At 43.5% G+C, this 21,653-nt stretch overlaps 1 protein-coding gene and 1 pseudogene across 2 annotated transcripts; one reads left to right on the forward strand and one right to left on the reverse strand.

Moving 5' to 3' along the window:
- Positions 1 to 5,110: 5,110 nt before the first annotated feature.
- Positions 5,111 to 6,902, forward strand: LOC137025298 (piggyBac transposable element-derived protein 4-like; annotated as a pseudogene).
- A 9,745-nt stretch (positions 6,903 to 16,647) lies between these two features.
- Positions 16,648 to 21,289, reverse strand: LOC137025032 (gastrula zinc finger protein XlCGF57.1-like). 2 transcript variants are annotated; one of them, XM_067393048.1, is made up of 2 exons: positions 21,101 to 21,289; positions 16,648 to 18,342 (listed from the first exon to the last, which is right to left on the reverse strand). In XM_067393048.1, the coding sequence occupies exons 1-2, from the start codon at positions 21,183 to 21,185 to the stop codon at positions 17,465 to 17,467; spliced, it is 963 nt and encodes a 320-aa protein (XP_067249149.1). In that variant the 5' UTR covers positions 21,186 to 21,289; the 3' UTR covers positions 16,648 to 17,464. The 2 variants fall into 2 exon arrangements, with proteins under 2 accessions (XP_067249149.1, XP_067249150.1); XM_067393049.1 differs by having other exon boundaries at positions 16,648 to 19,145; positions 21,101 to 21,160.
- Between the last annotated feature and the right edge of the window lie 364 nt (positions 21,290 to 21,653).

The raw sequence follows: 21,653 nt of genomic DNA on the forward strand, positions 1-21,653 counted from the left end.
TATAAACAATTTTATTAAATTTTTATGTAGAAAACATTTTGTCAAGGTCATACAGACTCACACAGACATTAAGAACCAGCGTATGAATCTCAACAACAGTGACAATAAAAAAAAAAAAATCACAAAACAAGCTACTAAAGTAAAAAAAAAAAAAGCTTAATTGATTGTCACCGTTGTTGAGATTCATATGCTGATTATTGATGTCTCTGTGCTCAAAGAAAAGAAAGAAAAGAAAACATTATCTGCATAATAACTTAAAAATCAGAATACCAGGTTATAATAATGATTCCACAATATCACAAGGTTACAGAAAATCATATGAAATAACAGTTAATATACTATATAATATACTAATTTTGACACTATGGCTACGTCCACACAAAGCTGGAGCTTACCCTAAACCGATCTTCTTTTTTTTTCCTCGTCTCAAAAAATATCTGCATCCACACGAAACCACTAAAATGACTCAAAACGATGTAGTATACATGCCAGACCATTATGTGGCACTATAATGCTGTCACAGAAATGCACTTAAAGCACTTTATTTTGGTTCAGTAGCTTCTGCAGCATGTAGAGTCGTCTATTGCTGTTGTTGGTGCTGTTTTGTGGTGTTAGCGCGTCTGACTAGCGTCGACACGCGGGGTGATGACATCATCGTTTCAGAAAATATACGGATTTCACCCGTCCAAACGACAACGCCAAGACGGCGTTTTCAAATTTTTCCACTCTGGGACCCGGTTTCACCTTTCGAAAAAGCCAGATCCGTGTGGACGAAACGCCTATGTGATAAAAAATGTGTGCAGTTTCACTGAAACACGTCTCCGTGTGGACGGGGCCTATGTGATATCAGTGGATCACTGAGCCACTTCATGATCATCAATAAACAATCAATATCTAATCAGATGTTCTCCTGAATTTTTTGCTATAACAAACGTGCATCAGAAACACACAGTTAAAGCAGTCAGAGAAAAACTAACATGAAAAAGTCAAGGGTCAAGAGCTACATAACGGTACGAACCTTTGTATAAAAGAAATGAAGTCTGTAATAAGTGAAGATGCTGAGATCTTGAGAGATCTGTTAGTGTTTGATGTTCTGTTGTTGCCAGTCATTTGAATCAAATCAGGAAATACCTGTAAAATAACAGTGTTTTTTAACATCTAAAGTAATTTTTTGTTAAAGTTTTTTGCACTTTATTTAAATTAGGATATTTTACTTTAATTTTATGGTCTTTTTTTTTTTTAACGATTTATTTTAAAGTGAAGATATTTCATTGTAATAATTCAGGAAATACCTGTAAAATAACAGTGCTTTTCAGTTTATTCAAATTAGGTTATTTTACTTTAATTAAATGGTTTTTGTTTGGCAGCTGCTGCTGCTAGTCATTGACCATTTTTAATTATTTATTTAAAGTGAAGGTATTTGATTGTAATAATTCAGGAAATACCTGTAAAATTACAGTGTTTTTCGGTTTATTTAAATTTGGGTATTTTACTTTAATTCTACTGGGTTTTTGGCTGCCATTCATTTGACCGTTTTATCATTTAACTGTTTTGTTACTGTTTAATTACTGATTGTTTTTGTAATTTTACATACATTTGTTTATAATTTACGAAAAACAGAAAAATTAGGATTTTTTTTTTTAACAGTGTGGTTAAAAGCCCACTCACCAGGACAAGGTGCAGGCCAAGAGTGGGAACATATAACATGGTACAAACATACAATTCCTCTTCCCTGTGGAGCCCTTCCCACATTGGTTTTTCCAAAGCCACTGAAAGCATCTTTCTGTAGCTTGGAAAACTGCAGTGATGCCTGAAGAAGGTTTCTGTAGCCACCTGTCCTTCAAAGTAATGAAACGATGCACCAAGTCATCTCAGGTCAGTGCTTGTGAGCAAGGCGTACATGTGACCTTCTCTTTTTTTTTTTATCTTTTTTGAGCAATGTTCACAGTCGCAGTTGTTGAATCAAGGATGGTTGTGCCCCTCGGAACTGCCTTACATTGGGCTTGATGTAACCTCCACACACTCTGACTGCAGAGAAGAACAACTCCAAGTGGTCCTGACTGAATTGGTACGTCAGAAGGTATCGTATATGCCCATCACACTTCTGCCACAAGCAATGAAACCACAGATGGATGTCTTTTTCTGTGTGCAATGCACATGTACAGGTGTGTTGTCCCTTTCATTTTGAGTCCATGGAGAAGTGACTTCTAAAATACCCTTAGCGTGGTGTTTAGTGGTTGGCTTTATGGGTGCTTTGTGTCCTTTGCCAAGTGGGTTGCGGCTGTTTAGGACATCAAAGGCCCCATCAATTGTGTGCAGGAATTGAACTGTGGCTGCAAATCCACTGATACTTCTGCTCCTCCTCACAATACTCAAGGGCATCAGCCACACTGCTGCTGAAGAGCTTGTGTGATGATATTGACCTCCATTTTCTTATTTCGCCACTGAATGTGCGGCATTTTAAGTTTGTTGACAAGACGCAAGCCTTCCTTCTCCTGAAGCTTGTGGAGCTCCTCAATGTACCACCACCTTATCTGCTGGCATCTTCTCTTTCCAGAACCTCAACTGTTGAGAACACAATCTGAAGAGGCTTGAGCATGTGACATGGATCCACATGGACTTTTTGTGTGTGATCCTCTGGATGGAGAAAGTAAGGTCTCATGTTCATGATGCCCAAGTTAGCACCCAGCTTCCTGATCATTGCTAAGTTCTCTCGGATGATGTTTGCTATCTCTGGCCCTGGCATGCTGTTGATAAGAAAGTAAGCAATGGGAATCTTCCAAGACTCGCCGATTGCAGCAACCTTGAGGACCAGTGCTTGTGTTGCCACAACATTTTCAATCTCACCGATGTCAACTCCGCCAAACTCAATTTGCTTATAAATGTACATTTCATCCATCATCAGTGAGCAAACCTTTCCGACTTTCTTCTGCTCAGCAACTTGACTATTTAAAGCTGTGAATGAAGCAACAGTAAATCCAGGATCTGCATAGATGCTACTGTACTATTTTCGTATAGTCTTAGAATGAGACAAAACAGAGAGAAACTCCTCTCTCACATAGTCATAGGCTTTTGGAGAGTAGAAGTGCAGTATAGTTGCAAATTGCTTCAATTTTTCGCAAAACACTGACTTTTTCTACCTTTGGATTCTCTGAAAGATCTCCCGGGGAACATCATCCATACTTTTAAGAAGAGAGGATTGAAATGATAAATTTCTTCTGAAGCACTTTTATTATGCTATTCAAGGAAGAAACTCTTGCTTTAGTCTCCTTATCTGTTGCCTTTTTAACCAGTTTTTTTGTGAGCTACACATAGCTTTTCCTTATAATCTTTCCTTTTAATGTGACTTCAAAAAGAATAAATCTTGTGGCCACACCCTATCTCCATCAGGCAAGAAAGACGCAAAATCAATCTCTTCACAGCTAAGCCAGTGCTGCGGATGGAGAAAGGCAGTCATTTTGCTACTTTTGGAACCTGTGGAGGTCTTTGCACTCTTACTGCTGATATTTTTTGGAGGGTCTTCTCCTTGCCAGCATGGTCCATAGTTCTTGTTCATGGACCTTGTTATACTCCCATGTTTGCTTGCGAAAATGTCAATGTCAATGTGGGTGGTTCAGTGGGTTTTTCTAGGCTTGACTGTGGTTATGGGACCCAGTTTAACATGTCTTAATGCTTCGCTTAAAAAACAAAACAAAACAAAAACTCTGTTATCATTTATGGTCATACAGATAAAAGCAATACATCAATACAATGATCTGAGGCAATCCATGCAAATAGTGTCAATGCCCAAATCAACTTGATAAAACCTCAAAAGGTGCAATGACTATTTGTGGTTCAGAACCCTCGGATTTCATCAAAAATATCTTAATTTGTGATTTGAAGATGAACAAAGCTCATGGGGGTGAGTACTTAATGACAGAAATGTAACATTTGGGTGAACTAACCCTTTAACATTTTGGGAATTGGCTGGAGGTCAGCATGATCTAACATCTTCACCCATCCTATCCTTTTCATGTGGGTCTAAAGCTCTAGATTTCCTGTAAAATAATTAATGAATGAATTAAAATGTTAATTTTTTTTGAGAAACTGCAGATTTCAGTTGAATTGTGTCTGTGTTCACTCATTGCTAAATGATTTGAATAACTTAATAGGCAGCAACTCACTATCTTCTTCTTGATATATATATTTACCTTGTGCATCCTTATGGACATTTTTGTCCATTTCAGTTTAGTTTTTTGTTATAAGTGTGCTTTTGTTAATGCCAACTACATGAATTTTGGCTCAGGTGTTTATTTTTATTGGAATTTTAATATTTTATCCTCATTTCCTTAAAAAAATCAATTTTACCCTCCGTACAAAAAATACTCACACTCAGGACCTTAAGGACAAAAATGTCCACATTGAAACCCATTAAAACTGCAATTTTTTAGCCCAGGGCCATTTGACTATAAAATGATACAATATTTGCAAATAGGCATTCATTCTGTCGGCAAGGCTTCAAATTTTACATTTTTACCATTTTTTACTAGATTGTGCCATATTTTCAAATTTGGCATATAAAAGAAATACTTGCTTTATTTGTATTTTCTACTTATGCATATTATAGTCTATTATAGAGTCAATTGGAAAAATAATGCAGCTATAATTGTGTGGGTATATTGGTAAGGATGTCAGAGTGTAGTTTGCATGTGTTTACTGAAAATTTAATGTGTGTAATTAGTTTGAAAGAAATTATATTGTACTTTCAATCAAAAATCTCCATGTATGAGTCACACCCATGGCAGGGTCAAAGGGCCATGTGAGAACTATGAAAAAGGTCAAAGAAGGTTAATGAGCTTTGAGGTTTTTCTTTTTCACCCAAACACGCATCTTAACCCTTGATTGCACTTTTTCACTTGTTATTGTTTTTGTACGGAGATAAAAGGTGTGCTTGAATTTGAAGTAGAACTTCAGAAGCCCCTAAACACATTGTTTTAGTTTTCACCACAACAAAATGCTGATTGTTTAGTCTGGTAGATTTTATACAAAGTTTGAGTTCACACAGGTGTTCTCACTTACAAACCTATAAATATGTGGTGCTTGGGGGGTTGATCATTTCATCGTTTGCAAGATGAAGAGAAGTTACTCAGCAGAGGAAGCTCTGAAGCTAGTGTTGCCCACTGAAGCTGAGGATGAAGAGTTGGGCTCAGAGGATGAAGTGTTGAGCTCAGAGGATGAAGAGTTGAGTTCAGAGGATGACGCTGAGTTTGAGCAGGAGTCTAACCCCTCTGATAGCTCTTGTTCTTCTGATGAAAGCACTGAGAGTGAGCACATGGAGGATACAGCACATTCTCAGTGGAATTCAAAAAATGGCCAGATTGTTTGGTCTTCCACTCATGCTGAGACGCTGCGCTACTGTCCTGCCAAGGGTATGACCCCGGGTCCCACACGCTATGCCATTGCTCGCATCACTACTGTCCAGTCCTGCTTTGACCTCTTCATCACCGAAGACATCATTCAGCTGCTTCTGGAAAATACCAATTTACAAGGGAGGAGTTCTGTGAAAAACTGGACTGACTTTGATTCCACTGACATCCAGGCATACATCGGGCTTCTAATTCTGGCTGGAGTATACAGGTCCAGAAATGAATCAACACGCAGCCTGTGGGATGTGGAAAGTGGTAGGGCCATTTTCCGAGCTACCATGTCCCACCGTAAATTCAGGCTCCTGAGCTCCACCCTGAGGTTTGATGACAAGCTGACATGACCTGCACGTCACAGGGTCGACAAGCTGGCTGCATTTCGGACCATCTGGGAGAAGTGGACAGATCGCCTTCCTATGCTGTTCAACCCAGGCCAGGATGTCTGTGTGGATGAGCAGCTGGTCCCTTTCAGAGGCCGATGTGGATTTCACCAGTACATCCCTAGCAAGCCAGCCAAGTATGGCATAAAGGTTTGGGTCACTTGTGATGTCAAAACATCCTATGCATGGAAAATGCAAATATACACAGGGAAGTCTCCTGGAAGTCCTGCGGAGGTGAACCAGGGAAAAAGGGTTGTCCTGGACATGACGGAGGGGCTCCAGGGAAACACTGTAACCTGCGACAACTTTTTCAATTCTTATGCACTGGCTGAAGAACTTCTAAAGAGGAAGATGGCCCTAGTTGGTACGATTAGGAAGAACAAGCCAGAGCTTCCCCCACAGCTGCTGGATACAAGGCAAAGAGCACTACTGTCCTCCCTCTTTGCTTTCACAAAGACACACACAGCGGTTTCCTATGTACCCAAACGTGGGAAGAATGTGCTGCTCCTTAGCACCAAGCATCGAGAGCCGGCTGTGAGTGACACAGAAAAAAAGAAGCCAGTGATCATCATAGACTACAACCGCTGCAAAGGAGGTGTCGACAACCTGGACAAGGTATATGCCATAATCATCAGTTCCACACACATTTATTCTTACTGCATAATGTTTTGATTATTCATTAAGAGAGGAAAATTTTATTTATTTCTTTTTTCTTTTGCAGGTTGTTGGCACCTACAGCTGTAGGAGAAGAACATGTCGGTGGCCAGTGGTTCTCTTCTACAACCTTGTTGATGTCTCAACCTTCAACTCGTTTGTACTGTGGACGGCAGTGGACCCCTCCTGGAACCAGGGCAAAACATTCAGACGGCGGCTGTTTCTCGAGGAACTGGGGAAGATGTTGGTAATGCCACAAGTATCGCGAAGACAGCGGATCCCTCGCCAACCTTCTGCCTCCACCATGGTGGAGGATCAACGGCAGGAAAACCCAAACACCCGCAAGAGAAAGTTATGCACGTTCTGCACTGACAAAAAGAAAAAAGTTGCCTCCATCTGCAAGAAGTGTGGCAAGCACATCTGCAAAGTCCATGCACTGACATACTTCACCTCCTGCTTTGAGTGAATTCCCTCTCACTCAGTTCATCATCTATATTCATATTCCTGTTCAAATACCTGTGGTTTCTGTTCTCTGTGTTCTTGGGTTTTGAACAATAAATCTTGATTTTGTTCAAAGTGATCTTGTATTTGTTTTATTTCTGGAGCAAAGATGGCTACTATTCTATTATTATATTTATTATCTAATTTATTATATTTTTTATTGAAAATAACAGCGCCATTATGTAAAGAAATAATAATTTCTAATGATTTTAAAGCATTAAAATTCTGAAAATGAATTAATGTTTGGTAATTATGAATAGAAGAGATGCTGATAAAAAAAAAACAGTCAGTGAAAGTGGAAAAAAGTATTTATATAATATTTCTATGACAGTTTTTTGGCATGGACATTTTTGTCCATTATTGACCTAAGTGTTAGTTTTTTTAAAAATCTGACACTACATAAAAAATATAAATGCCTCAAAATTAATTTTGTTGTTCTTCATTGACCCACCCAAGAATCTAATTAGCAAAGAAAAAAAAATTCTGCTTTGCATTTACTTTATGAAAATAAACTACTATTTTTAATTTTTTCATAAAAACACACCTATGGCATTATGTAAACAAACCAGATTTTAAAGGGTTAAAGTTTTTAAAATTAATGTTTGGTACCTATGGAAAGAACAGATGCTGGTTAAAAAATTGACATCAGTGAAAGCGGAAAAAAATATTAATAAATCATATTTCTATGACAGTTTTTGGGCATGGACATTTTTGTCCATTATTGACCTATGTATAACTTTTTTTTTTGAATGCACAAGGGATATATATATATATATATATATATATATATATATATATATATATATATATATATATATATATTTATTTATTAGGTATTTTAATATCAAATTAACTTACTAGGACCACTGAATATAAACAAGTTCAAGTTCGGTTTATTTCTAAAGCACATTTAAAAACTGTCACAGGCCGACCAAAAATAAATAAATAAATAAAATATGCAAGAAACAGTTAAACGCACTAACTATGCATTTTAGTACTGACATATATGAACTCACACTCTATTTAACATTTTATTTTAGGCATTAATCACATTTTTCAATGTCATATAAATTTGGTACAAATGGTTATAACATTTGCCTTTTACACAACATCTTTCACCCATTGTAGTTCTTAATATTTTCATCACATCATTGGATAACATGTATTTAAATATGCATTTCTCTAAGGATTTAAATCTAAATTTCTCTGACATGTATTTAATATTGCACTTCTGTGATTTTAGACAGAAGTGTGTGAACAGGGCTTTTATTTTGGTACGGTGGTGTGACGTCATAAGGCTGCGCCGCGCTCTGTTGTGATTCGACTGAAGAAGGTTTGTGCTTTATCCATCTGAAGTGTTTGAAATAAACCAATTCGTTTAGGCAATTCTATATTTTTTAGAAATTATATAAAATTAGTTATTTATATTGAATTTAGCATTGTAATACTTTATCTGTTTTGTGTCAGTAAAGCAAAAGTAACAGTAAAGTTGTTGTAAGTAGTGATGAGAGAAACTGAGTTCCCTTTCGATACTTCACTCGTACTGCGTATGGGGAAAGGTCTCCCTTTTTCCCCGCTGCTGAAGCCTTTTTCAATAACGCAGTGTAACTGCACCGTCATTGGTTCACTCATAGACAAGTTGTTGAACCAATGGCGGCGCGGCATAGCTGCGCGGCCTATGGCGACAAAGCGCGCGAATATTCCCGCCGAAATGGGCGGGGTATAGGGCTATATAAGCAGGCGTTTCGCCATAGGATTTCAGTGTTTTCTCCTTCAGCGACGACATCTACTTCTCTTCGCTGATCTCCGCCTGAAGCCGAAGAAGCTCGCCGCCTTCTGCTCTCGCCGCCGTCTGAAGAGGCTCCCGCAGCGGACTCGCCTGGACTCGCCGGTGGAAGAAAGCGCCGGCGCCCTCGCGGACTGCAGCTTCTAGCGCCGTCGCCGAGCCGCCGCCTCCCGCTTCCCGCTTCCGGCCGCTTCCTGTCCGTCCCCTGCCGCCATCCGGCGCGCCGCCTGAGAGCTTCATCCGCGGCTTAAACGCCGCTCTAAAAGAGCGATTTCCAGCGGTTTTCACCGCTTTAAGAGCTTCCGCGGCCCTCGCCGCTCTAAAAGAGCCACCCAATTGCCGTTTTCACGGCAGCGGCGTCTCACGATGCCCCGCCACTCATGTGGTACTTGCAGGGCCCCCCTGCACGACGACGATGGACACAGCGAGTGTGTCGCTTGCCTGGGCAAGCCCCACGCAGACGGCGCGCTCGCTGGAGACTCATGCCCGCACTGCGAGTGTATGAGTCTCGCTTCCCTGCGCTCGCGGGTCGCCTTCTTCACTGAGGGCGATCTCGCCGCTCGCGCCCTCCCGTCTCCTTCCTCCCGCGGTCCGGCGAGGAAAAGACAGCGGGGTAGAGCGACTCAGCGCCAGGAGTTGAGCGAGCTCACGCCGGCCCAGCCCCCGCGTGCCTCGCCCTCTCCTCCCAGGGAACTCTCTCCAGTTCTGTTCTCTCGCCCTGAGCAGCGTCCCTCCGCAGAAGCGAGTGACCTCGTCTCATTCGGGGGAACAGACGACGAACAAGACGACTCCATGTCTCTTGCGGCTTCCGAAGCGGAAGGATGGGCTGGCGAGCCGGAAGACCCCGCTCCACCGCCTCCCTTGGAACCCATCGAGCATGGCCAGGGCATGGATGCCGAGCTCTTCCGCATCCTGTCTAGAGCCGTTGAAGAGCTGGACCTCGAGTGGGCCCCTCCAGAGGAGCCGTCTCGCAGCCGCCTGGACGAATGGTTTCTGCCAGGCCGCCGCCAAGCACCTCGCCAGCGTTCAGCGCCCTTCTTTCCTGAGGTCCACGAAGAGCTGACGAAGTCGTGGCGCGCTCCTTACTCTGCCCGCCTCCACACTACGCACCGCTCCGCCCTCACCGCCGTCGACGGCGCCGAGGAGAAGGGATACGAGCGCTTGCCACCCCTAGATGAAGCGGTGGCTGCTCACCTCTGTCCTCCCGCGGCTGTGGGTTGGAAGACGAAGAGGGCCCTTCCTTCCAAGCCCTGTCGGACCACCTCTACTCTGGCTGGACGGGCTTACACCTCGGCGGGCCAAGCTGCCTCTGCGCTCCACACCATGGCCATATTTCAAGCATTCCAGGCCAAACTCCTCCGCTCTCTGGATGAGTCTGGAATCGACGCGCCAGCCTTCAAAGATCTCCGCAGCGCCACGGATCTTGCCCTGCGAGCTACGAAGGCTACGGCCCAGGCCATCGGTCGTTCCATGGCCAGCCTGGTCGTGTTGGAGCGCCACCTGTGGCTCAACCTAACGGAGATCAAAGACCTAGACAAGACGGCCTTCTTAGACGCCCCGGTCTCGCCTTCTGGTCTCTTCGGGCCTGCAGTGGATGGCTTCACTGAGCGCTTTACTGCCGCGCAGAAATCGTCTCAGGCTATGAGGCATTTCTTGCCTAAGCGCTCCAGCTCCGCTTCTGCGTCTAGCCGCCCCAGGACTGCGCCGGCTCAGCAGAACAAACCAGCCCCACCTGCAACACAGGCAGCGCCGCCCCAGGAGCATCGCCAGCGCTCGCGCCCTGCGAAGCGCCCTCCCTTCCCGAGGCGCCAGGGACCCCGGCCCAGGATTGTGCTGGACCCGGTGCCTCCGAAGTCGTCCTGATTCGTCGGACAGGAAGAGGATGGGGGACCGTCCCGTTACGACCGGACCACCCCAAAAGCTCCCACGGGTAATTTCCCCTCCGCCTCGTTTATTTCCGGGCGTGGGAAACATACTTCAAGTGACAGCTGGGCCCACACCTGTTGCGCCCACTCCAAACGCCGTTTTCACGGCGGAAAAATTTTTACCTCATCACAAAAAGAGCAAATTTCCTCTTCCACCCCTCGCGGTGTACGACCCTCTCAACGGCGGTCTGTCACCCAACATTATTCAACCCCTAGCCACTCGGGCCGAGGCCTGGCAGGCCATCCCCGATGTGTCAGAATGGGTCATGGGGATCGTAAACCAGGGCTACTCGCTCCAGTTTGCACGACGGCCCCCCGCTTCGCCGGGGTGCTTCAAACATCGGTCAATCCGGACGACGCTCATGTCCTCCGGGCCGAAGTCATGTCGTTGCTGGAAAAAGGAGCTGTGGAAATGGTTCCTCCGTCAGAGAGCGAGACAGGCTTTTACAGCCGCTACTTTCTGGTCCCCAAAAAGGATGGCGGTCTCAGACCCATCCTAGACCTCAGGCTTTTGAATCACTCCCTCACGAGACGGAAGTTCAAAATGCTGACGCTGAAGCAGATCCTCGCGCACATTTGCCCCGAGGACTGGTTCTGCTCGCTGGACCTGAAGGATGCGTATTTTCACATCCAGATAGCCCCCGTCACAGACGATTCTTGAGATTCGCATACGAAGGGGTGGCATACCAATATACGGTCCTGCCCTTCGGGCTGTCTCTGGCTCCCCGCACTTTCACCAAGTGCATGGACGCGGCGCTTTCCCCTCTGAGACAGATGGGAATCCGGGTTCTGAATTATCTCGACGACTGGCTCATCTTAGCCCGTTCGCGAGACGAGCTGGAACGCCACAGATCCGTGCTCCTCAGCCATCTACAATGCCTGGGTCTCAGGGTCAACTTAGCCAAGAGCTCGCTATGCCCCACTCAACGAATCTCGTTTCTGGGAGCAGTTTTCGACTCGGTCCGTATGACGGCAGTAGTCTCGCCAGAGCGCGCCCTGGCAATTCAGCAGCTCACGGCATCTGTCACGAACAAAGCCTATCTCCCTCTGAAGTTTTTCCAGAGGCTGCTAGGGCTGATGGCTTCCGCCTCCCCGGTGCTGCAGCTAGGCCTTCTTCGGATGCGGCCTCTTCAGTACTGGTTGAAGTTCCGGGTTCCTCCCAGCGCATGGCGGCACGGCCGCCTATGTCTCAAGGTCAATCGGGCCTGTCTTCTAGCCCTGAAACCTTGGATGGATCCAGTATGGTTCCAACGCGGAGTCCCTTTACAGGCGGTCTCACGGAGGACGGTGCTCTCAACAGACGCCTCCAACTTGGGCTGGGGCGCTGTGTGCGAGGGCAGACCGGCCTTCGGCTCGTGGAGCCACGAGGAAAGCCATTTACACATCAACTGTCTAGAGATGCTAGCAGTGATGAAAGCCCTTCAGTTCTTTCAGGCTTACTTGACGGGACGTCATGTTCTAGTTCGGTCAGACAGTATGACGGTGGTGTCATACCTGAACCACCAAGGCGGTCTTTCGTCCAGCCGCTTATGCGCTCTGGCGAAACGTCTGCTGGAATGGGCTCTTCCGAGGCTTCAGTCGCTCAGAGCGACTCATGTTCCTGGCAGGAACAATCTGGGTGCGGACATGTTGTCACGGAGCAACATCCCCTCCGACGAGTGGATGCTCTACCCCCAAGTGGTCCTCACGATCTGGGAGTTCTTCGGGAAGGCAGAGGTAGACCTCTTCGCCTCAGAAGACAACTCTCATTGCCCAACATTTTTCTCGAAGGAAGTAGATGCTCTGGCCCACACATGGCCCAGCACGCTCCTTTATGCTTTCCCTCCGATCGCACTGATCCCCCAGGTCATCAGGCGTATCAGAGAAGACCAGCACAGAGTCCTTCTGGTGGCCCCGCTCTGGAGGAACCAGGTTTGGTCCTCAGAGCTATTCAGGCTCTCTCTAAGAGCCCCGTGGCCGATTCCCCTGAGACGGGACCTCCTCTCTCAGGCAAACAGAACAATCTGGCACCCACAGCCGCAGCTCTGGGCTCTGCACCTCTGGTCCCTCGATGGGAGCCGACTAGCCTCCCCGAGGACGTCCTAAATACCATTTCTCAGGCTAGAGCCCCATCTACGAGGCGCCTCTACGACCAGAAGTGGTCAGTCTTTGTTGATTGGTGTTCAACACGCAACATAGACCCTGTGGAGAGTGACGTATCTTCCATACTGTCTTTCCTCCAAGAACGCTTGGAAATGGGGCGCTCCCCTTCCACGCTTAAGGTTTACGTAGCAGCCATTGCAGCGTTCCACGCTCCTATTGCTGGCCAATCGGTGGGACGAAACGGGCTCGTGATCCGTTTTTTGAGAGGTGCTAGGCGTTTGAATCCTCCTCGCCCTCTCACTATTCCCTCCTGGGACCTCTCGTTGGTCCTCAGGGCCTTGAAAGGAGCCCCATTTGAACCAATGGGTTCAGCCGACCTCAGGCCCCTAACGCTAAAAACCGCTCTGCTACTAGCACTAGCATCGGTAAAGCGTGTTGGCGATTTGCAGGCCCTCTCCGTGAACCGTGCGTGCCTCGAATTCGGGCCTGGTGACTCTAAGGTCGTTCTGAAACCTAGGCATGGCTACGTCCCTAAAGTGCTCTCAACTCCGTTTAGAGCTCAGGTCATCTCGCTCTCTGCTCTTCCTCCCTCGGCGGACGAACCAGAGCTGCAGCTACTCTGCCCAGTCAGGGCATTGAGGACCTACATAGACCGATCACAGTCTTTCAGACAGTCAGATCAGCTCTTTGTTTGTTTTGGCGGCCGCACCAAAGGGTCTCCGGTCTCGAAACAACGCATTTCCCGTTGGATAGTGGATGCTATTAACCTGTGCTACTCCTCACTGGGCACTAATTGCCCCATAGGAGTCAGGGCCCACTCCACTAGAGGAATGGCTTCCTCGTGGGCTTGGTCCAACGGAGTTTCCATCCAAGACATCTGTGAGGCGGCCGGCTGGTCTTCGCCGTCCACCTTTGTCAGGTTCTATCACCTCGATGTCCCGACCTTACAAGCTCGGGTCCTGTCGGTGTGATTAGCGGCTTCCAACAGGTCCCGCTTCACGCCACCATAGGAAGTATCTTCCTTCAGTGTAACCATGGGTTCGGTTAGGCTTTGCCTCCGCTTGTCCTTTTTGCCCCCCTCTGGGTGGCCAAATGCAAGCTATATCGTTCCCAGCCGTGGCACGGCGTGGTTGAATTCGTTCCCCATACGCAGTACGAGTGAAGTATCGAAAGGGAACGTACTCGGTTACTAACGTAACCTCGGTTCCCTGAGATACGGAACGAGTACTGCGTCACTTGCCGTGCCACGAGGCTGCGGCTCAGGGTCGTCGCTTCAGTCGATTGACACTGAAATCCTATGGCGAAACGCCTGCTTATATAGCCCTATACCCCGCCCATTTCGGCGGGAATATTCGCGCGCTTTGTCGCCATAGGCCGCGCAGCTATGCCGCGCCGCCATTGGTTCAACAACTTGTCTATGAGTGAACCAATGACGGTGCAGTTACACTGCGTTATTGAAAAAGGCTTCAGCAGCGGGGAAAAAGGGAGACCTTTCCCCATACGCAGTACTCGTTCCGTATCTCAGGGAACCGAGGTTACGTTAGTAACCGAGTACGATTTTGTTCAACAGTGCTGATTAATTATTCATGACTCTCTGTGGTGATGTCACAGTCAGCACACTATAAATGAAGCTGCAGGATTCCTTGAGCCCACATTTGTCTGCAGTAGTGATTACAGAGCAAACTTCTCCTCTTATCAGTGATTGATGATAGATTACAATGGCTTGTAATACTAGAGTTCAAATTCACTTATATTCTAGTTATAACTTATTTTTAAATAGTTGTGTAATTGTATTATTACACTTTTTGGTTACACTTTATTTTGATGGTCTCTTTTAGACATCCTGTTGACTATACTGAACTTACTTAAGCTGGACAATGACACTAATTTCAGTCCCACTTTATATTAGGTGGCCTTAACTACTATGTACTTGCATTTAAATTAATCATTGATACAATGCACTTATTGTGTATGTACGTTTTTACATTACGATGCCACGATTTGGTAATCATAAAAAGGCGCGATTACAAAAAAATCCATTTCCATCATTATTCTGCGTGCTTAAGAGGTGTATTTAGAGCATGTTACGTAGTGAGAGGCAAATCACGACTAATTCAGAGTGTAATGCTGTGTTCACACCAAACGCGAATAGAGCGTCTGGCGCGAATGATTTCAATGTTAAGTCAATGTAAAGACGCGTTTACGCGCGTCTGGAGGTCTCGCGGCGCGAATGAGGCGTTTAGCGCGGCGCGGAAGACGCGGGTCGCCTCATTCGCGCGTCTAGTTCGCGCGAATGACGCGGGTGAGCGTTTCGCGCGATACGCGCGTTACGCGCGAATGGTGCTTTTTGTGCATTTAGCGTTTGACGCGAATTCGCGTCTGACGCCCGAGTTGAAAAATTTGAACTTTGGCGTAAATTCGCGCCGCGTTAACCAATCAGGAGCCTGCTTGCTGCTGTGGCGGCAGGCCCGCTCGGAGTCACTCATTCAAAATGGAGGAACGACTGATATTATCAGTGAGCAGTCACCCAGAGATTTATGACACAAGTTCATACTTCAGACAGGAATAAAAAGGAGCTCGCTTGGAAGAGTGTCGGTGAGGAGATTGGGCTACCTGGTAAGTTGTAAATACACATTTCACTTTTAAATCACGTACACGTTTATCGACCCGCGGCCTTCCCGCGACGCTGACTCCTACGCCGCTGTTCTGCTCTCCAGAGCAAATACAAAGTGGTAGCTCTCTCGATGAACGCACGATCAACATCAGCCATCTTGCAAACAGACAACCGCCTAGCACTTGCCCCTCCCACTCGCCTCGGACGCGCGTCAATTTCGCTTCAAACTCTTGTTTTTTACGCGCGTCTATTTCGCTCTAGACGCGCGAATGCATTCAAAATGTTCAAGCGGCAAACTAGACGCGGTAGACGCGAATTTGACGCTCTATTCGCGTTTGGTGTGAACGCAGCATAAAAGGTCTAACCCAGCACAAAAGGAACTACCAGTGATGTAAGTGTATGCTGATTGGTCGAACTCATGCAAAACACAATGAGCGTCTACACCATGAATGTAATCCAGTCCAATGCGTTTTCGACTACCTCTGGAAGGGGTCGAAAGTGGACAAGCTCAGAACGTTTTGCACCCCATTTACACCTGTATTTAGTGTTGATTGACCAAAATGCATATTAATCCCAGGTGTAAACAGGGCAAAAAAGTTTCCAATTGGTTGCAAATCCTCACTTTTGAAATGTGTCTTTTTGTAGACAAGCCTGAAGGGTGACGTAGAATAATTAAATATAGTCCTGTGTGATTTTTGCCACAGCTGAGAATGAAGTGTTTAAGGTGTGGAGAGGAAGGACATCAAGTTTGGTTTTGTCCAGAGCAAAACAGTGCTCCCCAAAATGAGGAAAATGTGGCCATAAAGGAAGCTGAGCCAACCTAAATTCTCGTGAAGCTTTAACTGCTAAGGAAAATAGTACTGAGGTCAATGGAAAGAGTTATGATACTGATTAAAAGGTGTTGGATTGAGAAATGATGAAAGAAGTGATAGAGGCTATATGATAGATGAGGAACGTATAATGATGGAGGATGAAGAACTAGTGTTTAAAGTCCATGTAGTGAAAAGGAAATCAAGACAAAGTGAAAGGGGTCAAAATTAAAGAATCAACTATAGCGAAGGGTCAATAAAGGATGGAGAAGATTATTGTATTGAGGAAACTGATGTTCTAAAAGTGGAAATAAACTGCGAATGAGTGTTTAATAATATTAAAAGTGTTTATTGGGTAGGGTTAGGGGAAGGAGTAGGGACAATAATTCTCACAATAAGGCAGCATCCATTTAATCATTTTAATAAATATAATCATTTACACTCAATGATATTATTGCATCCTGTTAATGTTCGAAAAAACTGGTGCAAATAGTTTCTGTTAATATAAAGTATAGATAGCATCTATTTACTTTTACATGGTGTAAATAGAATCTATTGCTATTGTCACTTAGTGTAAATAGGCGCTGCTATATATTTAATGCAGTGTAATACAGCTGTTTGTGAATGTAAAAGGTCTGCAAAGTTTTAAAGATCATAGTGCATAATAAATACATTTATTGTCTTCTAAAAGTAAGAATCGACTCAGAACAGCTTAAACGAGGTGCTAGGAATTCAAATCCTCCTTTTGTGACCTGCCACAACACAAAGTAATGCATTTGCCTAATTCATAATTAAATCTTGTTATTACTATATTACGGAAATAGTTCTGCTAATCAGCTGTTGGCCACTACTACTTAAAAATGGCTCCATTAATGCAGACTGTCTGTCTTTATTACTATGTAATGATAAAGGATGGAGCAAGATTTGTTTTACAAACTTTAATGTTACATCAGTCATTCATGTTAGCGCTCGGCTAACATATGCACCGTTATTGATACAGTTAATGATACAGTTCCCACATGTGCACCTCAAATTAGAAATATACACATGGGTTTGTTGATGGACATACACTTGTTGCTAATGTAGAAGAAATTACAGTTGCAACATCTAAAAAATGTACATCAAACTAAGTAGCACATCACTGAGAAACGTCCTGCTAAATTCGTCCTTGTGATGGAGGTTTTGGTTGAATAACTAGTTCTTCCAACGTTTCATCATCAGTTCTTGCGCTCAAATTGACATCGACGCCATCGTTACGGTCCTTACAATGTGAGCAATTGCTGAGCTTCAAGAAGTCTCCAGAGCAGAGATTCACATAATGGGCTTTTTGTTTCTACGTGCAGTAACCGGTAGACCAATAACAACACTGTTATTTCCAGAATGAGCTTTCAAATGAATTTTCAGGTCTCTTCGATATGTGAAACTCATCTCACACTGAAGACAAATGAAAGGTTTCTCTCCAGTGTGAAGCCTCATGTGGACTTGAAGGTTTCCTTTTTCATTGAAACCTTTTCCACACTGTTGGCAGGTGAAAGGCTTCTCTCCAGTGTGAAGTCTCACGTGAACCTCAAGGTTTGAATTGCTTGAGCAAGTCCTTCCACAGTGAGGGCAAATGAAACGCTTCTCTCCAATGTGAGTTATTACATGTTTCATCAGGTGATCGCTGTCTGTGAAGCTCATTCCACACTGATGACATTTAAAACAGTTATCTCTTGAGTGAAGCCTCATGTGGCCCCTAAGGTTTAATTTACGTCTGAACCTCTTTCCACACCGATCACATGTGAAAGGTGTTTCTCCAGTGTGAAGTCTTTTGTGGTAACTAAGCGTACCTAGATGTGCAAAACTCTTTCCACACTGTTCGCAGGTGAAAGGCTTCTCTCCAGTGTGAACTCTCATGTGAGCTTTAAGGCTTCCTTTTCCACTGAAACCTCTTCCACACTGTTGGCAGGTGTAAGGGCTTTCTCCATTGTGAACTTTCATGTGAGCTTTAAGGTTTTCACGTTGTCTGAAACGCTTTCCACACTGAAAGCAAGTGAAATAACGTCCATCCCCTGTCTTTCGAGCTCTTTTTCGTGAGGAAGTCTTTTCAGTCTGTGAGCAGCTGAGATCGTTTTCCCCAGTTATGAAATCTGGTTTCTCTTCCTTTACATCATTCAGTTCTTGAATCTCCTCGTTCAGCGGCATCGGGTCTAAGGTCAAAACAGATAAATGCAAGTTTAAGCCCAGTTTAATGACACAAAATGACAAATACATGCATACTCAGAGCACTCCACAAGATATGTTCATTTATACCATCTGGATACTCCATATTGATCGGGTGAATGCACATTTTAAACAGTTTATCTAATCTAAATCACTGATCTAAATTAATGTGCTGCTACATTGTACTAGAAAATGGTGAGTTTAATCAGGGTTGGAACTAAACTCATACTGTAATGCTCACCTTGGGAGAAACATTGCTGCTTTTTGAAGTTTTTGAAATCTGCTGGACAAACTCCAGGTATTCACACATGCATCTCTCTCAATGACTCAAAATATAGCTGCAAGCAGTGATACGGGGCTGGAAGCGCAATGCGGAGCAGGAAGTAGAGGTGGGCAGATCGATACTAATATAGATACCAACGTTGGTATCGGTATTGATCGATACCAACGTGAAAATATCGATACTTAAGTTTCAGTTTCTCTCGTTTTGCGACCTGGCCGTGTTTGTCAAAATGCTGCAGCTGTCACAGAGCAGAGCTCTCAAGAGTGCTGCTCGTGCTCGACACTGCTCTCCTCCCCCTCTCCTGTGTTGTACCGTCACGCGACTCACCACTAGCGCTACCACCAGCAGTCAGGCGCGCGCAGCCGCGCATTTCTAACAGCAGTTACAACGCACAAACATTCCCCTCTCTTAGCAAACTTGCGAAGAAAAACCTGGGAGTGGTTGCAACATCAGTGCCAGCTGAGAGGATTTTTTCAAAGGCAGGACAGTTAATTAATCACAGGCGATCTGCAATAAAGGAAAAAAATGTGAACATGATTCTGTTCCTGAACAAAAACCTCTAACCAAAACCTCTTTTCTGCACAGGGGAACAGGGACCACAGGGGATTCTGGGAGTATTTCTTTGAACTGAAGGCTTTGGGTGTTGTTTAATTTTTACATTTTATATTTACAGTAATTGGTTTTTATTTATGATTATTATTTTTTTTAAATCCTGAAAAGAAGTGCACTAAAGAGGAGAAACGTTATTTTGTTCTCATTATATCGTATTACAAGGAGAATTTGTTTTACATTTTTTATATTTATTGTGAAGTAAAACTTTGTGACTTTGTTTATTTAAGAAAAAAAATCCTGAAAAGAAGTGCACTAAAGAGAAACATTTTTTGTTAACATGCTACTTGAAAAGAGAATTTGTTTTTACATTTTTTATATTTGTGAAGTAATCATTTTGTAACTTTGTTTATTTAAATAAAACAGAAGTAACCAAAAGTTGTTTCTGAACAAAAGCTGATTTACTGATTAATAACCCAAAATGCAAATCACAAAAACAAATTGAAAGTCATGAAAATTCATTTAGATTTAGGTTGAAGACGCATTCACCTTAATTATTAAAAAGTATTGGTATTGGTATCGGTATCTGCGATACTGGCCATGTATTTACTTGGTATCGGATCGATACCAAATCTAGCGGTATCACACACCTCTAGCAGGAAGAGCAAAAACAACAGAAATTGAATGTACATGAAAAACAGCTGGTTTTGAAGTAGGGCTGCAACAGCTATTCGATATAATCGATAATGAAATCATCTACAACGATTCTCATTATCGATTAGTCAGGTCTGCCCACTGTGTACAGAAATCTTCTGCCAGACTTGTCAAATTACAGCACTGAGTAATGCATTTCTATAGACAAAAACTGCATCTAAAATGTCAATTGAAAGTAGTGGAGGAAACAAAGTGAGCTGCTGCAGGAAAGGTATGTGATTAAAGCCACCCAAAACATGAGAATTCTTTATTTAAAGGGGCTACATGTAAGATTTCTACTTAAATAAAGCATAAAAATACCCCAATATGTTCGCAAATATTTAGGAAACATGCTAAGTTCACCTACAATGCTACAGCCAGATATTCTACTTTGAAATGTGCGTTCCGTGTCGGAATGTCGGTCTTTGTTTTGGTCTGTGCGAAACTGTGTTTATGCTTTATGTCCTACGCCTTTCTATTTTTTCCGTAAGTAGAATAGGGAAGGTGTAGGACATACAGCGCAAGCTTTTTGAAGAATACAGAAATGCGGTTTTGGCTGAACCACTTGGAAGGTGATCATTTATTTATATAAAAGCATATACATTTACATTTTTATCCAAAAATGACTGATCGTTTCGCTAGATCAAACACTTATTCCTCGTTTGGTATTGTTTAAAGCCCTTTGAAGCTGCACTGAAACTGAAATTTTGACCTTCAACCGTTTGGAGGCCATTGAAGTCCACTATAAGGAGAATAATCCTAGAATGTTTACATCAAAAACCTTAATTTCTTTTTGACTGAAGAAAGAAAGACATGAACATCTTAGATGACATGGGGGTGAGTAAATTATCAGGAAATTTTATTTGAAAGTGGACTAATCATTTAATGCTATGGTAGTTTATGGTTAACCAATGAGGATGCTTAGCTAACAAGTATAAGACAATAAAAACAGGCATGCTCAACTTCAGTGAGGTATTTCTCAGAAGCAAAAATCAAACATTTGTTCATCTAATCAGATTCTGGACAAAATTTATTGGAGAAATAATGAAAACCTTTTCCATTCACTTCAAAATGGTGAACAAACAAAATAACGTAAAGTGAAAAATGACATAGCGCTACCTAGTGTTCCAGTGATATAAAGATTTTTACAAAAATGCTTTCATTGTTTGGATTGAGCCAATTCTGCCGGTGTTCAACCCCAACATGAGAATGAAACCAACCTGTTTGTTCCTCAGTATCTTCTTGTTTCACACTGAATGTTTCTTCAATCTTCATGTCTTCAATCTCCTCTTTAATAAATGGCATCTTTACACACGTGGATCTCAGTCGCTTCACCAGGAGTTTTTCTGTGTGTTTGTCCTGTTTAATTTGAAAATAATTAACAGAAAGAAAAATAAATCCACACTAAATATCTGGGTGCATCTCAATAAGCTCTAGTTCAGTTAATAAACATTAGACAAAAAGTAATTTAAATACTAAAACTTTGTACTATATGAATGAAAGAACATAAATGAAATAGACATAGACATGACCAAATTACTTAGAATTTATCTGATATGTATATTAATAGACCGCACTTTACAGTTTTTTCCAATTGCTAACACACTAAAATGACATGCACAGCACAATTATTTAAACTGACACACAGAGAGCAAAGCTTCTTCTCAAGTCTCCAAAAGTCTAAACACCTTTTCTGTTTTACACACATTTTGCATTTCAAAATAGCACTTTTTAAATTCACTAAATACAGTTCTCTGCATAAGACACAACAAT

This window comes from Chanodichthys erythropterus, chromosome 8, assembly GCF_024489055.1.
Source record: "Chanodichthys erythropterus isolate Z2021 chromosome 8, ASM2448905v1, whole genome shotgun sequence".
Classification (NCBI taxonomy): domain Eukaryota; kingdom Metazoa; phylum Chordata; class Actinopteri; order Cypriniformes; family Xenocyprididae; genus Chanodichthys; species Chanodichthys erythropterus.

Bases quoted from the DNA above. Each gene is read 5' to 3' on its own strand.
- LOC137025032 (XM_067393048.1), bottom strand. From the start codon at position 21,185: ATGCCATTTATTAAAGAGGAGATTGAAGACATGAAGATTGAAGAAACA. The intron at 18,343-21,100 runs GTTGGTTTCATT...TTTTGACCTTAG, and splicing joins AGATACTGAGGAACAAACAG to ACCCGATGCCGCTGAACGAG.